At 38.0% G+C, this 19,203-nt stretch overlaps 1 protein-coding gene and 1 long non-coding RNA gene across 2 annotated transcripts; one reads left to right on the top strand and one right to left on the bottom strand.

Moving 5' to 3' along the window:
- The first annotated feature begins 14,400 nt into the window (after positions 1 to 14,400).
- Positions 14,401 to 14,980, top strand: LOC136508061 (uncharacterized). The gene is made up of 3 exons (XR_010771847.1): positions 14,401 to 14,480; positions 14,577 to 14,633; positions 14,747 to 14,980. It is a non-coding gene; the product is annotated as an uncharacterized lncRNA (long non-coding RNA).
- Positions 14,981 to 16,807: 1,827 nt separating this feature from the next.
- LOC136506992 (uncharacterized) lies at positions 16,808 to 18,978 on the bottom strand. Its single transcript, XM_066501859.1, has 4 exons — positions 18,466 to 18,978; positions 18,403 to 18,416; positions 16,970 to 17,307; positions 16,808 to 16,887 (listed from the first exon to the last, which is right to left on the bottom strand). Exons 1-4 carry the CDS (start codon positions 18,976 to 18,978, stop codon positions 16,808 to 16,810), a joined length of 945 nt encoding a protein of 314 aa, XP_066357956.1.
- Between the last annotated feature and the right edge of the window lie 225 nt (positions 18,979 to 19,203).

Raw genomic sequence — 19,203 nt, forward strand, 5'->3', positions numbered from 1 at the left:
CCCAGGCCGTCCCTCGGGCTGCACCGGCAGAAATTTGTACGCGCATCTCACCCTCCCTGGCGGACTCGCGACCGCGCACGGCGATGAGGCCCGCTGTCGGTTGCCGCGGCGATTTCTAGGATAATCTGCTCTCTAGCTTTCCCTCCCACTCTCCCAATGACCCAGTCCTAGATTTGCCGCTCCTCTGTCTTAGATCATGACTGGAGCGATTTTTGGTGAACTTTTTTTGCAGGGGTGGTGTTCTGTTAGTCCTTGTTAATTAGGGTTTGGTTTGATGGATTGTTCTAGTATTTGATGGGGGTATTTGTGGTTGATTGAGGACAGGTAGTGGGGATTTGTCGAAAAACAAAAGGTCATAGGGGAGGAGACAACAAGATGTAGTGACGGGGAGGGACAGCTTGATAGGGATTGTATCTTTCAAGTAAACAATCATGTATTTGTTAGCCTAGCATTTTGTTAGCCTAGCTTGATAGGGTTTGATGGATTGTTCAAGTAAACAATCATATAGGGAAATTTGCAGCCGCTGGCCTGAGTACAGGCAACATGCAAGTAGTGCAGCGTAAGTAACTAAAGCATTTGTTCATTGCAAAGCAGAGCTCGAGGATGCCCCTGTAGGCCGTAGCATTTTGGGCTACTTACATTGATACATATCATGTGCTTTCTTTCCTGATATACGCAACGTGTTCCTATTTGGTGCCCATAGCTTAGGCCTACAATAATATTGTATTTGTTAGCCTAGCACTGCCTATGGGTTGCCAACTTGTTTCAGCTCATATGCTGCGGTGTTGTTTGCTACTTATTAGCCTGGTGGCTGTTGCGTGTTTAGCCTACTGGGTACGTTGTGAGCCTTGCTGATTTGTGGCCTATGAGGCTATGATCGGCTATACAATATAAGTTATTAAATGTTTAGGTGTTGCTCTCATTTGTGAGCTTTCTTCCCAATAGGTTCAGCCTTCCTGTTGCCTTTGACACATAAGTTTTGGTCTGGCTCTGAGCTGCAATTTGTGTGTTGCTTACCACTAAGTCCAGTTCGTTCGTTCCCTTTGAGTTCATAATTTCAGTTTACCTATGAATTTTTATATTGTCAGACTGTCAAGATTTATGTTGCTTTCTTTGGTATCTTTGGTTGCTTCCTGGAGGTTGTTTGCCGATTTACAAGTTCATGTATGACTTGCCTTCCATTTTTTTGTTCATTTCAGATTCAAATACTAATTCTGATTTATAGTGAGTTATTCGATAACTTGATGAGTTTAAATTTTTCTTTTTGTATGGTACTGAACTTCCATCAGAGTACGGTTCTCTGTTCAACACAGACCCCACAAACTCAGCTCCTCCTACCTTCAATTTTTTTTCATTTGGCTTTTGTTTTTTTAGTGTGGATTTACTTGATCATCTGGATACAAAACAAATCATTTATGTAGCATGCGCTTGTGTTGTGTTTAGGCCTGGCCAGTGCCTGGTGCTTGAGTCGATAGAATGTGTGTTTGTGATTTGCAAGTTTGGATTGACGAAGCAGCAGCTTGGTGTGCATGGCCACCTGTGATTTGCAAGTTGTTTATTTAGCTCCTAATATTTACACGTTGTGATTCATTTCTCCATCTCGTATTCACACCCCTGTGATCTGTTGGCGATTTTTGTGCGACATTTTTGTGGATTTTCCGTGGAATATAGATCCTGCTTTCTGTCGCGTTTGTCCGTGGAATATAGATCTGTGATTGGTTTCATTGTTGTACATCAAGCTTGTTGATGGCTAGTTGACATCCTAATTTTTTAACTGAATTGGGTGTAGAGATCCAAGGCTTGGAGGAGGGTACCCACTGAAGGCTTTCAGCAAGGTAATAATGTTGTTAAGCCTGCTTGTTGTGTGCTCGAGTGAAGTTTTTATTTTGATTTCATTGTTTCTGATCCCATGTTGCAGTGAAGTTTTTGGCTCTGCTTGTGTTTTTCTCTTTTGTTGTTGATGATCAGTTGATGCTTATTGGTTTGTAGTAGTTTAATTCTTCTGGGGTTGAGGGCCACAATGGGTTAGTGAAAATGGTTTCATTGTTGTACATCAAGCTTGTTGATGGCTAGTTGACATCCTAATTTTTTAACTGAATTCAGGTGTAGAGATCCAAGGCTTGGAGGAGGGTACCCACTGAAGGTTGTCAGCAAGGTAATAATATTGTTAAGCCTGCATGTTGTGTGCTCGAGTGAAGTTTTTATTTTGATTTCATTGTTTCTGATCCCATGTTGAAATCAAAATAGTGAAACTTTATTTTCTCTGTTTTTTACTCTGAATTTTAAACTAGGTATCTATATTGGCAAGTGTTTGGTGATTGGGATCAGTTAACTTGTGTCATATTTGGTAGGGTTTCTATAGAGGTCACGAGCATATTGGCATATGCAATTTGAGTCTCATTTCTAAGCCTTGATTCTCATTCAAAATTGAATGCCAGACTTAAAGTTATTTTGCTGGTTGCACATGATATTTTTAACTTGTTATTTTATTGTATAATAGTCGTTTCTTGACATTAAAAAAAACTATCAACCAGAAAGAAATTTTAATTGATATATTGATGCCTGCTACTTTTTTGAACCATGAAGCTATGTGACTGCTTAATTATGGAGGTAGAATTATGATGAACTAGTTATCTTGGTTATTTTTATCATACAGTGTTTAGCAATAGCTGAGGGTATATATGTTTGATTGTTTAGTGTGTCGAAGCAAACTTTATAGTTTAACCTATAACCTCTGCTTAGTTCTCTCTCTTTTTTTGGTGAATGGAGTATCAAAGAAATGTTTGTATTTTATGATAGATTTTGCTCTGTGAGGTCTGAATGAGTAGGTCCATGTTTGTTTTGGATTTGTGGCTATGTTGACTGTTAACCAATCCGAGTGTCTTGCCATCGGAACTTGGTTTGTTGCCTAAAATTTGTGGAGGAATCAGAATAGCATATCATGGTATGAATAATACTAATGATAACATAATCAAGTCTATTAAGCATCCAGCAAGAACACATCTTGGCAGCCTACTAAAGTGAACCTTAACTATCAAAATCACGCCTCGTTGGGTATTGTATTTCCTAAGATAGCACAAGGTGATGTAAAAACTAAAAGACTATTGTAATTTGTATCTCTTTACATGATTCTATTAGCATTGGAATCTAGATTGGTTTCAAACATTTTGCTTGAGTATCATTGTTTATCACACTAGATTGTAACCTATTATGCAATAGTGCAATTATGGAATGCTGTTTTAGCAAAATTTGTGATCTGTGATGAAATAAATGATAGATCAAGTAATTTGATAGGTGCTTGGGCCTTACAAAATTTAGCCCTTTATCTTCCTTGTTCCCTTCCAATGCTTGTGATACGGGGACAAACCAATGTTGTGTGGTTAATTTCTGTAACGTCCAATCCCAACATACATGGCCCAGGCCCACTCTTCCTAGGAGTGGTCCCACCCGCGTAGCAACCCACTTGAACTTTCGTCCTCGCTTCGTTCAAAACGGTTAACCGAAGGTTACTATGCGTCCCTGGCCCTGGTATTTAAGTCGATCCGGCGATTTCAGGATTTCCAGTACGGTACTAAACTTTGGTTGTGCAGTGTTTTCGCGGTGCTACAGTAACCCCGGAGTCCAGCTGCTACAGTACCCGCCGTTCTTTGCTACAGTAGCGCCGGCCCATACTGAAATTTAATTGGGCCCACTTTGGCCCATTAGGATGTTACAATTTCTCACATTTGCCAATTTCTTACTCTATTTGAACATGGTGGTGATACTAATTCCATCCTACTGTCATGGCCTTTGTAGCAGAAGAGGTTCTTTAATGATCTGTTTAGTTACCACATTTGACTGTAGTTACTTTTTCACTGCACAATACAACAAATTGTGCACTTAAGTCTGAAAAAATGATTACAAGTTGGAGTAATGCATTCAAAGCGCTGGAGATTGGAAAAAAATTATAAGTTCAATACCGTTGATGTTATCTATCCAAATAGTTGTCGTGATTAAGGACATGCTTGTTGAATATGAGAACATGCTTGTTGATGGTTGAATATGAGAAGGCTGCAATGAAACTATGTGGCCATGTAACTTGTGCTCCTTTTCCTAGAAGAATTCACTATGGTTGAATATGAGAAGGCTGCCATGGTTTTACTAACTCAGTTGTAATAGCTACACTTACCCTCTCATTAGTTCACTATGAGTAGTAATAGGAATAAAGGACATGGGGAGATTTGTGATGATTCTGTGAGGTAGTTTTTTCTAGTCTGAACCTATAGTGTTAGCACAAAGCAGTGTATAGCTAGTTCAGTTGTAATCCGTACTTATGTTATTTCTTTATTTGTTCTGTAAGCTTCCAATATGTTGATTGTAGCTTTAATATTTTCATCTTTGATCGTTTGAGTTTAGATGGACAGGTGCATGCGGAGGTCTTCATGTCCCCTTGTTATTCAATCGTCAGCTCCTCGCGTTGAAAGGGAACCTATTTTAGTAGAGTTGCCTTTGAAAGATGATGATGTCTGTGCTATCTGCTTGGGTGTCTTTGATATCAGAAAAGTGGACGATGACGAAGCTACTTTAGAGGCTGCCATGGAGACACTGAGGGTGCTACCTTGTATGCATGTCTTCCACAAGATATGCATTTTTGAGTGGCTTGGTAGCGATAAGTCGTGCCCTCTGTGCCGATATAGGTATCCTAGTGTAAACGATGGTGATGATGTTGAGCTGTAGTTTGGTTAGTTGATATTATAAGTATTGTTTTTTATGAATACTAGCTATTGCTGGCTTGTAATTATTATATTGAACTATGATATATAATATATTTGGCTCTAGTTATTCCAGTGATCTTAGTTCATTTTTTGTCCTAAAATTCATGTCATTGAGTTGTTTGGAGTTTCAGGTTATTTTTTCAGGAAGGATCTCAGTTATTTTTTATTTGTTCTGTAAGCATCCAATTAATTTTTGAGCTAGTTGTTTTGCTTCTTCTTTTATTGGCTACAGCTAGCAATGAAGTCATTAACCAATTTTTTTTGTGTTATGTTGCCATGGATGATGATGAGTTTCTTTCTGATGCTGATTCTAGAAATGGTGAGAGTGAGGATGACTTTGCTATGAACTCTGAAGAAGACAACAACTCTGATTCTATGAATGTTGGCGAGGTACTAAGTTCACTTGATTTTATTTTGTTTGTGCACTTGTGTATTACAATAATATGATATATGTTGTTGCCTGTTTTAGGATCGAAATCCCACAGATGATGATATTGATACTGCTGAGATGCTGAAGACTTTCAAGCATGTGCAGGAAGCCTTATCTGGAGTATGTTTTGAAATTTGTGTGGTGAAGATTCCTGTATTTAAATTGTAGCGCAGTTGTCTGAAATAGACTAGTTACAAAATTCTTTGGCCAGGGAAATCATTTTTATGTTAATATTTTGTCTATTCCTTGATGTCTAGTTATCTAGGTACTATTGTTCTCTTTAAGCCAGAACAGTTGGAAGAATGATAATATATTTACACCCTATCTTTTGTAGTGTGATGCAAGCCATTTATTTGTTTTTTTTCTTACAGTTTGCTAAGTTTGTTGGCAACAAAGGGAAATCAAGATGGTCTGGCGTCCGGATGCGTTCTGGAAAAGTAAATTTAGTACCTAACTAATCTTCTTTTTTGTTTGTCACCATGTTTACTGAATTCAGTAGCTTAACTAGAATTTTTATATTATTTTTTGCATCGGTTTTTAGATTAACAGAACTATCAGAGGCAGGGGTAAAGGGAAATCAAGTGCTGCTGCAAGTACATCAGAGAGAGCATCCTCTAGGTTCAATAGTAAGTATTTTGGAGAGATAATTGTGAAAATGGATGAGCGTAAGAAGAAGAATATTCGGGATCAGGGTGTCGGTATCTTGCTGGAGTATGATGGTTGTTCTGCACCTAGAGGCTTTATGCAGTGGATAGCAGATCAAGTTGATTTGAATTGCTGTGACATAGTTGTTGGAGGGAAAGTTGTCCCATTTTCTGCAGAGGCAGTTCATCTTTTCTTAGGCGTTCCAATAGGTGGTGAAGACATTAGGGAAAATCATAATGACTCTACAAAGACCAAGTTTCTTTCTGAAATCGATGAGGCTTCTCTGCCCCTGATCAAGACCTTTGGCGAGAAGTTGTTAGGTGACACTTTGTCAGATGATGATGTGTTTCGGTACTTTATGGTTGTTGCTTTGTCCACTTTTCTGTGTGCAAACTCTAGTACTCTTCCTAGCCTGCAGTACCTTGGTGCTTTGATTGATGTATCTAAGGTGAAAGAATGGGATTGGTCCAAGTTTGTGTTTGATTGGCTGTTTGCTTTGATTTCAAACTACAGAAAGAAGAATAGAAGCACTATTGGTGGCTGCAGATACTTTCTTGCTGTAAGTGTTTCTGTGTTGCTCCTTTCTTCTCTGTACTCTGTTGTTTGTCTTGGATATGTACCCTATTTTAGTGATGTCTTTGAAATCTTTTGTAGGCTTATTATCTTGATTTTGTCAACTTTGGAAAACGTAATGATCTCCCCCCAAATCTGCCAAGGATCCTCTGTTGGAAGGGCTCGATGATTAACAAATATGCTTCTTATGATCGTGTGTCTGGTGAGAAGTATGGAAAGCGCTCGGTAAGTGTTGTCTGTTATATCACCACCAAACTAAGTGATGATTTCATTATTTTTGAGTTCTCTTGTTGTATTACATGTTGTATTACATGACACATACATCTCTTGTTGTTTTTTAGATCACTGGCTGACTTGAATACATTTTGTGTAGGTGAAATCCATTGAGGACACTTGCTATGCAGAAGCATACCTACCGATAGATGCTCGTGATTACTTTAGGAATACTCTGGATAAACATTGTGATTTAATCCGTATAGAGGTAGGTGCCTTGTCCAGTATGTTTATGAGTATTCTTCTATATTGAAAAATACATGATTCATATGGTACTATTAACTTGACATTATAGGACAAAGATGCTATGTGTGAGTTTTTCAAAAACCACTTGACAAGCCTTGGCTATAGGAGTCCCGGCACACTTGTTGCCAAAATGTTCAAGTACATGCATGAGCGTTATTGTCATGCCGCCGACCCACCTGCTGAGGCTCAGAATTCTAATGCTAGAGTGGCTTCTCTAGCACATGATAATGTTGATGATGGAGGTGTTGATGTTGTGCCTGCTAAAGATGAAGCCCCATTGCCTTCTCCAGCAGATGGTATTGTTCCGGAAGATGTCTTGGATCCAAGAATGGCTGCTGTTAGAGGTAAAACAGCTGTGAAAGAAGTTGATGCTACTGCTAGTATAGATGGCATTGTGGAAGATGTCCATCCTAAGGAAGAAGCTTCTGTGACTGAGAAAATGGAATCAGATGGCTTATACAATGCTTCTGGTACTGAGTATTGTGCTGCTTCTTAGCTAACTGAGATTCTTCCTTCGACTAACTCATCTGGTCATGGTAGATGAAGTGTTCTATTTCATTTGTTTCAGCATTGAATTGACTTTTGTATATCTTGTTCATACTGTTTATGCATATTTTTCATGTGCAGAATTAGGTGCAACGAATCAGAAGAGGAAAAAAATGCATCATCCCAGTCAACTAAAATTCTTCCTTCCAATGCTCACCAGCTCTAGGTAGATGAAGTGTTCTATAACATTGGTTCAGCATTCAGTTAACTTTTGTATCTCTTGCTCATATATTTTTTTATATATTTTCAGGTGGAGCTTTAGGTACAAGGAATAGCAAGAGGAAAAGCAAAGCATCCCAATCTTTGAGTCCCGACAGTGCAGGCTCTATGACTCAATGAAGACTCTCTACAAGGCTTCACAAATCCCCCCTCAGTCGCACAAATGTTGATAATGCTGGAATTGGAGGTACGACGGACAATCCTGTAATTGTTGAGGAAGTCCTAGTGCAAACTTCTAAAGGTGCAAGTAAACGTTAGAAGCTTCATCTAAAAGTGAGTATGTGTTTGTCAATGTTGTTTTTATTTTTGATGGATGACACTAGAAGCTGAATGCTTATCCATGTGATAGTGTGCTCTGGTCTTTTCTTATGTCTTATCCTACTAGACAGTACTAAGGCAATGATCAAGTAAAGGAAATATCCTACTGACTGGACTTGTTACATCTGTTTTCCATTGTTCAGGAAGGCAAAACAACTAGTGGAGGTGTTGCTCCCCCCTCGATTCCTATGGTTTAGGAAGGCGAAGCAACTAGTGCAGCTGCTGCTGCCCCCTTGATGAGTACGGTTGAGAAGGCCCTAGGTTTGTTCTGCTGATGAAAAAATGCTTAACAAATCTATGATATATGAATTGGGCACATGTTTGAGCATGGTCTCTATGTAGGACAAATAGGAGAAGCGCCCAGTCCAAAGAATCCTATTGGTTATCTGAGTGGTCATGGTCTTTGTGGAGTGAAGAATGCCCAAGCTGCTTCAAGTGCTATTCCTCATGTTTTAGATAAAAAAAGTATCCCCTGCAGTTCAAAAGAAATTGAATTGGATGAAAATACAACTCCTTCTCCATATCTTAACGGTTAGTACCTATTTTGTAGTTTGCATTCTCTTTAGCAGTAAATTGCACTTTTGAAATTCTTAATGGTTGGCACTTTTTAGATTGCACTTTTATTAGCAGTAAATTGCACAATTGAAATAAAGCAATTATGGTATTTGCCATGTGCAATATCCTTTGTTGTCACCTATAATTTTCAATCTTCTTTACCATTTTCTTTTTTATTAACCAGGGAAAACAGCTGTTGAGAAACCTTGTATAAAGAATAAGGCTCCTTACTTTAATAGTCCTAGCATTCCATCTTTTAGAATGTTTGAATCTGAGGATGATTTGGGAAATTATGTTGAAGACCCTAAACTATGGTGTCCTGTTGGTCCATTATTAGGTGCTAGTATAGCTTGTCCTATTGATCGAGTGCTATCTGGGATTCGACGTGCTGTATCCAATGACTTGCATGAAAAAGTCAATTCTGTGGTAATATGTTTGTAACTTGTTCTTTTTTTAAATTCGTGGTTGTAATATGTTTGTCTTATTCACTGTACTATAGCACCTGATTTATTTTCACTTTTTGATAGGTTCAATCTGAGAGCAGCTTCTACTTCCGATTTAGCCCTGGACCAGAAAATTGGACTTTTATTGATCGGATGAGTTCTAATCCATTTGGTCCAAGCGGTAGCATGAGCAATCCTGAAACTATTGAGACCGAGAGAAATGACAATGTTGAAACTGTAAGCTTGTTTATTAGATTGGATCAATTTTGTATTGTGACATATCTTGTGATCTCTTTTCTTTAACTAATATCGTAGTATTTCTTGATTAGGACCTTGTGCGTATGGAGTCTTTACCTTTTACTGAGACTCCTGAAGAATCAATTGCTCCTATTCCTGTAGCTGCAAACAGCCCTTCTAGAGTACACATTGACATTGTAAAATGGCATTTCTAGTTTTATCAATTTAGAACAATTGTCTTATGAGATAACCTGCTGATTTTGCTTTTGGTGCAGCCATGGTAGTGGAAGGACAATTGTTAGTAGTTGGGGTTGCTCTTAGTCATGTAATAGCTAGTACAAGTAGTTGTAGTAGTATCCATGCTCTAGTGTACCTTAGAAGTACTAGTGCTATATATATTGATAATAAAGGCAATAGAACCATTTCTGTTGTCCCCTTCTTTATACCTCTCAGCCGTGTTTGTTTGTGTGCTTGTTTGTTAGGTATTTGGAGAATAGAATGAAATAGTTTGAACCCTATTATGTCAATTTTTAGTTTATGATTTTCAAACAACTTTATGTTTTTTCTTGATTTTTGTAGGCACCTACACCACTTCCATCCCATCGAGGTGGGACTTCTGTTTCTGCAAAAAGTATGGGAAGCAATGGTTTATCAGACGACTCTAAGTCCTTTTCAAACCAAGGTCCTTGGTACTCTTCTAGTGCAAAGTTGGTTGTTCATCATCCTAGGAGGACAGCGATCCCAAGAAAATACAAGTTGAGCCCTTATATGATGCCTCATTCGAAGATAACAGTCTCCAGACTTGAAACTGACATATATGAGGTTATTTTGAAGATGGCAGAAACTGAACATTCCAAGTAAGTTTTCAATGTTTACAACGTCCTTACAGTTTTCACCACTCTTGAGTACACTTGAATCAAGTAATTATGAAATGTTTTCATTTGTTTTAGTCTTGCAGTAATCGATTATGGGCAAGTGGTTGTGAAATTAAGTGCACTTGTAAGTTCTCTTAAGCCTCAAGGAAAGGTCCATTACTTTGTAGTGAATGCTTTGTGCAGATTGTTATTCCATAGGAAACACCCTAAGAATTCTTACAAGCATTATTTCTTCTCTAAAGTTGGTGTAAGTGTCATTTGTTTCTCTTTTTTTCTCAATTACATGTGGTAACTATATCAAATAAAATAATATTGACCAATCTATTTTTGTAGGACTATTTTATTGGAAAATCATGGTCCTAATGATAGCAATGAGAAGGAGCTATATGGTAATGCAGTGAAATGCTTTAAGGGTGCTGGTCGTGCAAGGTCATTAGCAAATAGCCAATATGTGAGTAACACATCCTTTTAATTTTTTAAGCTTTAGCACATATGTTGTGTGCATTGCAGTTGTGCTAATAATCCCTTCTTTTTCATTTTGTGTTATTTTGTCAGCTTTATTTTCCAATTCTCTTCCATGATCGGTGGTATGTGGTTGTTGTGTATATCACTCGAAGATTGATTGTAATCTTGGATTCCAGTACTCTATATTTTGGAGTAGACTCACATTTCCATAAAGTTGTATGTGATGAATTTGTAAGTAGCAGCAGCACATGGATTCACATCATTTTGTTTGAATGCAATGTGAAATTTTGTTCAAATAAGAAAAAAATATATAGCTGCACTCTAATTATTTTCTCTACCTGCTTTTAGATACCAAACTTGACCACAATCTAGAGTGAAGTTGTTCAAATTGACTTTGGGTTCCATGGATATGAAGTTATCTATGCAGATGTACCTCAGTAGACTGAGAAGTAGGTAGTGTACAGTCTTTTTTTAATTTTTTTGGATCATATCATTTTGTTTGGTGCTTATAATATTATGTCTTGTCTTTCTCATATCTTGTTTCAGCTTTAGCAATGACAGTGGTATCTTTGCGATGAAGAATCTAGAGCTTTGGGAGCTAAATGTCTATTTGATGGACAAGTTTTCTGAAGCTGATATTGGGCATCTTCGTATCAAGTACGTCAATGACATGATTTTCAATGAATACAATAGTTCTGATGATGGTCGATCTAAAGTGATGAAATATGATGCTGAGGTAGTACTAGTTGCAATGTCACTTTGTGTATTGTTCCATCATGTACTCAATTGATTTTTGTTTCTAATATTTTTTTCTCAGGTCTATGAATAGTACTATAAGAGTGCATGACCTACGTGTTGTGTTTGGATCTTGTGTTTAGGTTCCTATCATGTAGTGTGTAGGTTCATGCTATGAGTGCATGGTACTTTGTAAAGAAGCAGCTATGTTGATGAGAATAGTTGGTGCTCAAATGGTTGTAAATATTAATCTACAGTCAAGAGGCTAAACTAAAGTGGATGATAATATTTGGTTGGATGGTTTGTTTGGATGCTTGATGTTAACTATTTTTTGTACCATTATTCTAAGTTTATGTCCTTCTGTGTTGGTGTGTCTTTTTTGTCCACTATGTGTCAGTGTAGTAACCTTTGATAGCGAAGACAAGGACAAGCGTGAGGTTTGTGGAGGTTCCTCTTGTTCTTCTAAAGATGATGTTTTGATGCGGTTAGTGTGTGCTTTCTCTGTTATTGTGTGCTACTTGATTGCCTTCTCAGGATGTCTATTGTGCTTACAGTTGGTAACTGTTGTTTGTTGTCTTATTCTGTAGATCTTTGAGAGATCATTGACATAATCGACTGGAGGCCCATCAGGACCCAACACTCCAAATTATGTCAGAGCCAAGGTGCTTCCTTGTTGTTGCCTTTACTACCAGAAACTACTCTCTTTGCCATTTGTTCCTTATATCACTACTATTAAAGTAGCTTCTGTGTTCACTGCTTTTATATCACTACTAGTGCATTGCTTTGTTAGTTGTGATTTGTGCCAACACACGCCTCTTTTTTGTCCTTGTCCTTCCATAGAAAAAATTGTCTCTTGTGATTTGTGCTAACACATCTTGAAATCTGTTAATTGTGATTTGTGTCAACACACACCGCCATGCTCGGCGCTGTCCTAGAGCGCTACTCATCGACTAGAGGAGAGATTGGGTTTGACACCTATCCTATATGGAAGTATGCAAATTAGTGTCTATTTTGGTCTGTGCAATTTCTGATAAGTTCTACATTTCTCTAGGAATCTTGCCAACAACAATCTTGAGGTTTTGCCCACTGTAGAAGATGTTTCCAGGTGATAACATTTCTGTTATCTTGATCCTCAGAGGCTTGAGGGGTAACTCACTGACCGGAACTTTGTCACCTGATATGTGCCAACTGATTGGCCTATGGTACTTGTAAGTTTACTGCTCTGCTCCATTGCATGTCCTGATGCATAAGCTGCAGTTTGATCTTATTGACATTGGTTGCCTTCCATATATACAGTGATGTAAGGGGGAACAATCTCACAGGAACAATTCTAGAGGGCATAGGGAACTGCACTAGCTTTGAGGTTCTGTATGTTGGTTCTTGCAATTATGTTGGTGTTTTGGTTCTCCCAAGTTTAGGATGCTATGATGCGAATCTTCCTTTGTATTTGGCTTGCAGGGATATTTCATACAACAGCCTCAACAGACAACCTCTAGCCTTACATGTGCTGTGGATGTTCTATGGCTGTGGGTGTATTTGTTTTGTCTGGGGGTGATAGGCGCCTGAGTTCTTTGTGATATTTGGTCTAAATTTTAATGCGTGATATTTTTTGTTTTAATTTTTTTGAGTGTGTGTCTATGGTTGTGGGTGCAATGTCTTTGATAGTTGTTTTTGTTTGTCTTTGTCTTTGTGTGTGGGTTTTTGTGTGTGTGTGTGTGTGTCTCCCTCTATCTCTATGTGTGTTCCCATCTTTCTCTCTCTCCCTCTGTTTGTGTGTGTCTCTATGTGTGTGTGTGTTTGTGGCTGTGGGTGTGGTTGTTATTGTTTATTGGGTGTGTTTTTATATTTGAGTTGTTCAGTTATAGATGTGCTTTGTGTATGTTTTTTTGGTAGGTTTTTGTGTGTGTGTGTGTGGGAGCTAGCTTTGGTGAGAGTGTGAGTGCGTCTGTGTGCGTGGTTGCATCTGTTTTTGGGGATGATCTTTCTTCTTGTCTGTGTATCTCTTTCTGTGTGTTTATGTGTTTGTGCCTTCGTCTTATTGATTTTATGCTTTGGTGAAATGCAGATGTACGATATCTTCCCTCTTTCCCTAGCCAAGTTTTAGGTTGGAGTCTCTTTTCTCTGCTTGTATGTAAGACAATTTTAAGGTGACTCACAATTTTTTGTTCTCCTGTCTGTCTGTGTCTGTCTATGACTATAGGAGTAGGAGTATTTGTTCTCTCTCTCTCTGTTAGTGTGAGTGTGATTTTAAGGTGTGATTGTTTATTTAGTTTAGTTGCATTTTGCCTTTTGAGTTTGCTGTGTTTGGTCGCTGCACTCTCTCTCTCTCTCTCTCTCTGTGTGTGTGTGTATGTGTGTGTCTTTTTCTTTGTATGTGTGTTTGGGTGTGGGTTTTTTTAGTTCTCTTCCATGTCCATGTGAGCCATGCTGTAATTAAGAGCTCTAGTTGAACCACCCAAGATGTTTTCCTGTTCGTTGTGGTGGAATAAATAATATATAAGTTGCTCTGCTTCAAGTAGAATTTGTCATTTATTAGTTGACCTTCATTTGCATTTTCAGACTCTGAGGATGGTTATCATGATTTTGGGAAATTTATTGTGTAGCTGGTCTTTTATATGACTTAATCTATGTGTTTTATTATTGTAGTGACTTTGCAACCTCTCATGGGTGTCAAGTTGTTCGCCAATCCCTAGGTGCTTTTAGTGAATGACTGATTGTTGTTGTAGTTCATGATTAGATAATTTTATTGTTCCTTGGCCTGGGCATGCTGAAGGGAGCATTATTACTGATTGAACTGAATCCACATAAGGTGACTCACAAGTAGATTGCAACTGGAGTTCAGGAACAATGGCATCATAGAATCTTATATATTTTCTATGTTTTATGACCAAGGTCTAGTTAAGCTCTATGCTTTGTAGTCACTGCAGCTTCTCAAGGATGCAACATTTGATCCTGAGTGTGCACCTTGTACCCTTTTCAGTAGTCCGCAGACTTGCTCAACGTCTATAAGTTTCTTTGACATTATTTTTTTGCCTATGTTTTCTTATCAGTATAAGTTATTGTCCCTGGTGATTTCTCGCGGGCAGGAATGACGCTCTTTTCCTTTTTGCAGAGCTGCATGAACCACTCATGTTGTCCAAATACTAAAGCATTTAAGAGAGATGAGGTGAGTGTGTGCATTTTTGTCTGAGTGGACTAGTTCATTTGTCATGTCATTTTGCCGTTAGCAAGGCAGATCTGATTTGTTGGAATATCACTGCAGGACAAGGATGGCCATGCAGTGATAATTGCTCTTACACCTATCAGCAAGGACGAAGAGGTATCATATTCTTTCTTGAAATCATTTCGATTAGGCAATCAAGGCGAGAACTTTGGCTATGTATGTTGCACCTATTCTTTTCTTGAAGTTGCTTTTTGCTGCTGATGCAGTAGTTGAAAGCTGTTGCTGCTGCTGGGTGGTTGCTGGTTGAGATACTCAAGGCCAATTGGTGTACAGATTTATGTTTAGGTATGTTCTTTAGGTTGTTTCTGGGATGTCTATTGATGTTTTGATGTATATTGCTTGGTTCAATTATTGATGTGGTGATTACTTGATTTTGTGAGGGAGCATTAGAAGGTGGAGTTGACTTTTTTTAGATATAATTTTCATAGCTGTGATGGTCTATTTATTTTGCGTTTTATATGTGATGATTGCTTGCAAGTGTGAGGATTTTGGTCATTCTCTGCAGGTTATATGAGTTGTGTTTTTCTTCAGTGTGTGTTGTTGCTAACATCTTCAGTGTGTGGACTACGTTGTTGCTGTCGTTGAGGCATTGGATGTGTGTGTTGCATGACTTCGCTTCTGTCTGTTTGGATGGCATTCCATCTAAGTGCCTTTTGATATGTAGGGATTGCAGGTATCGCTGTTTTTAGAGTGTTGTCATTTTCTATATTTTCCCAAGGTTGATTTGAGAAAATTGTTATTCTGATAATCTAATGTCATTTAATTCTGAATGTGTAAGAGTAGATGATTTTTCTCAAGTTTGTAGCATGTCTGATATTAGATGTTTGTTTTAGCCTTTTTGTGTTCATGTTTTGCTAGTTTTTCCTGCTATTTTTCCCTCGTGGTGTATGACTGCTCGTGGCATCTTTTTGATTTTGCTGTTGTTTTCTTGGTGCTTGGTCCGATGAGTAGAGGAAAAACTATGCTTTTGTTTTTTCTTCAACAAAGTCCTAGGAGTGCCGATGTTGTTTTTTGTAGGTGGTGATATTTAGTTATCAGCTTTGCTAATCCTTTGCAATTGTTTGTTTTGTTCTTTTGGGGTTTCATTGATTTTTAGTTGTTGATCATTTGATGGTTCATTTGAGTTTAGCACTCTGCATTTTATGTTTGGACTTCCAATCTTTATCTGTATTTTTAGTGAAGTGAATCTAAATTGACCTTCTATAGGCACTTGATTGTTTTGGTTGTCATCACATTTGTTGGCGCAACTGATTTGGTTGAAACAGAGTTATCTCTTGAAAGCCATCTGGGATGTGATTCATCCAAAACCTAGTTGAAATGTAATTTTTTCCCCATTTACTTGTTACTGTATTTTTCCAAGCTAATGTTGGAAGGAGGTGCATCTAGTTTTTCTAAGATGACTGAGCATGGTTGGAATCTCTGCAGGTGGGAACTTGCCGGATCTTGCCATACATGCTGCGAGGGGTCTCATAGATGGCAATTACCTCATTCTGGTGGCATGCTCGCCAGTGCTCGTTCCTTTCTAGTGCTGGCAGCTCAACCATGTGCATGATTTCTGGTGGTATAGCTGTTTGGATACTTTCACTTGTCTTTCTGTGGTTGTTGAGTTGTTAGTTGTGATTTATGCCAACACACACCTATTTTTTGTCCTTGTCCTTCCATAGAAAAAATTGTCTCTTGTGATTTGTGATAACACATCTTGAAATATGTTAATTGTGATTTGTGTCAACACACACCTCTTTTTTATCCTTGTCCTTCCATAGAAAAAAATTGTCTCTTGTGATTTGTGCTAACACATGAAATCTGTTATTTGTGATTTGTGTCAACACAGACCCACAAACTCAGCTCCTCCTACCATGAAATATTCTCTCGTGTGTTGGTTAGGCCACTATTGTCCTGGTCCTAGATCGCTGGCATGTTTTATATTCTGTAAGTCTATATGGTGGGTTAGGTAAGTAGGAGGAAACTGGTAGTATTAGCTATCTACAGAAGTTGAAATTGCTCTGTTACTATTATTACCTGCTGCTGATGAAAACAAGACAAATATAAAATTCGGTTACACAATTGCAATCACCGATAATGTAAATTGCAGATATTGGGCACTGCAATTGTAGTTCTTAGCATATGTAATGTTAGATCTAGGCATAATTTAATTTAATGTTTGTAACATCCTACTCATTACTTAAATTACATAAATATATTGGCTACTTAAATTTTGCTTTTATCTGCTGATCATCATGAATTGTTGCATGTCTTTGATCACCGTGTCCTTAGTGTGTTGTGGCTTCGGGATCAGTGCTACCATTTGATGTTTCCTTCCTCTTCTTTCTTTTTGGCTTCACTAGGGAGCCTACAAAACATTATTAGTTCACATAAATAAGAATTTTTGCATTTGGATTCAAATTCTATTTGTATGTCCTGAAATTTTATACCTGCACTATCTGTGTCATTTGTTTTCTTCTTTTTCTTCTTTTCTGTTGCCACTAGTTTCTTCTTTATTTCTTCTATATGTGTCTTCATTCTGACAGGTTTAGGTGGCCTTCCCTTTCTCTGAATTCTTTCTGGATCATCTATTTTAGTCTGTGGATCTGTAGCTTGTGCTGCTATAGTTTCTCCTTCTTCATTTCCTTGCTGGTCATTTTGTGCTTCACCGGTTTGCTGAGCATATAGCATTCTATCTAAATTGATTTCCATCTTATCGAATTCTACCATAAGGTATTCCATGGCTTTCTCATTTTTTGATCCTTTTGAATTCAGTATTGTTGATCTCCTGGATAATATGTTGAATCTCAACAATGAGCTTGTTGCAACTGTTTCTTCTTCTTGTCTTTCAACATGTACCTTCATATCCTTTTTTCTCCACCTATCTAAGAAGTATTTGTCTGGAATTGTGTTGATTTCCTTTTCAATTACTATTTTTAGGATATGAGAGCAGAGTATCCCATCTTTGCAGAATTTTGCACATATGCAGGTAAATTCTTCTTCGCCTTCTGTTAGGTCAGTGTTTACTGTATATCTCCTGAACCTATGAACCTCCTGAATCTGGTTACTTTTTTGCCACACCTCAAATGTTTCCCATCTTCGGTTTCCTTGTAGTTCAGCCTTGATGTTGCCTTTAGTTGTAGCTGGAACTTTTTGAATATGTTTCTGTTGTATAGCTGTTGTGCCTGCTGCTTTATTATATAGCCGAATATAAATTCCTTTGGCCTTTTCTGCTTGCTATAGTTGTCCTCTATCCTTTCTGCTCGATTTATGGTATCAACAATCCGATTGTACTCTTTCAGAAAGCTGATGATACTATAGGTTGGCCCTACATTATCTTTGAACCTCGCATTTGTTGCCTCACTCCTGGATGTGGTCTGTACGAAAGGGAAGAAGTCATTTTTGTAGTAGACCGGGATAAACCTTTTCCTCATTTCCCACATTTTGGAAAAGTAGTGATTCCCTTGAAGGTTTCTTTCCTCAATCATTCTCTTCCAAAGTCACTCAAATTCTTCCGCTGTTAGACTATTGTTCACTATATCTTTGAAGTCTTCATATAGTCCTTCATTTGCTGTAAAGACCTTAACATTCTTATTGTAGCATTTGGTCTTTATGTGGAACAAGCAATTTTAGTGCTTTGTGTTTATGAAGACTTGCTCTATTGCTGATTTCATCGTCATGTCTTGGTCTATGATGATCGTTTGAGGGTGTTTTCCTCCCATTGCTTCAAGGAAAGTTTGAAATACCCACTTAAAAGTGTCCACTGTCTCATCATGCAGAAAACACATCCGAAAAGGCAACTATGCCCATGTCCAATGATTCCAACAAATGGTGCAAAAGGTAAGTTGTATCGGTTGGTCATATATGTCATGTCAAAACTTACACATTCTCCATAATCTGCATAATATTTCATAGAAGAATAGTCTGTCTAGAACAAGTTTCTCACTCTCTTGTCCTCATCTAAATCAAACTTGTAAAAGAAAGACGGATCATCAGTTTGTTTCTTTCTGAAATAATCCAGTACTTGTGTCATATCTGATCCTTTAACTTCTCTGTTCAGCCTTGTCCTGTAGTTGCTGATATCTTTCTTTTTCATTGGTAGAGCTATAAGCCCCCCTCTAAGATACAATAGAATAGAAACCATCTTCCTAGTCGGGATATTGTTATCATTCAGAGTCTTGATAAGTCCTTTTTCTATTTCTGTCATATACTTGTGACCAGAAAATAGCTGATCCCTGTCTCTAGGGCATAGCTCATGATTATGCTCCAAATCAAGAGTTTTAACCTTCCATACACCTCCTTCTTCTTTCACCATCATAACACAAGGACAATCTGACTTCTGCTGAACATTTGTTTTCCTTCTCCTTACCGGTTTCTTTCCAACATCCTTGTCCACTTCAGCTTCTTCTTGCTCTAAACACTTTGGTTCCTTTTCTTTTCCTTGACGAGTGCATCTCATTGTCACTTTGACTACCTCATTATTTCTCTTCTTGCTTTGATTTCTTGTCGTATGTGTTATGGCAACTTGAAATCCGGCTAGGAACGCATAGAAGTTGAAGAAATGGTGAGCATCATCCCTACTCTTAAATTCCATCGATAGCTGTGGGGTGTACTTGTTGTTGATTGGTGTATTGTTGTCTTCAGATGCTACAACCTGCTCATTTTTTTATGAATTCTTCAATCT

The sequence above is a fragment of the Miscanthus floridulus genome, chromosome 15 (assembly GCF_019320115.1).
Source record: "Miscanthus floridulus cultivar M001 chromosome 15, ASM1932011v1, whole genome shotgun sequence".
In the NCBI taxonomy this organism is placed as follows: Eukaryota; Viridiplantae; Streptophyta; class Magnoliopsida; order Poales; family Poaceae; genus Miscanthus; species Miscanthus floridulus.

Coding starts and splice junctions, on each gene's coding strand:
- LOC136506992 (XM_066501859.1), bottom strand. CDS start 18,978: ATGAGATGCACTCGTCAAGGAAAAGAAAAGGAACCAAAGTGTTTAGAG. Junction 16,888..16,969: donor AAATGACACAGATAGTGCAG/GTATAAAATTTC, acceptor AATGTTTTGTAG/GCTCCCTAGTGAAGCCAAAA.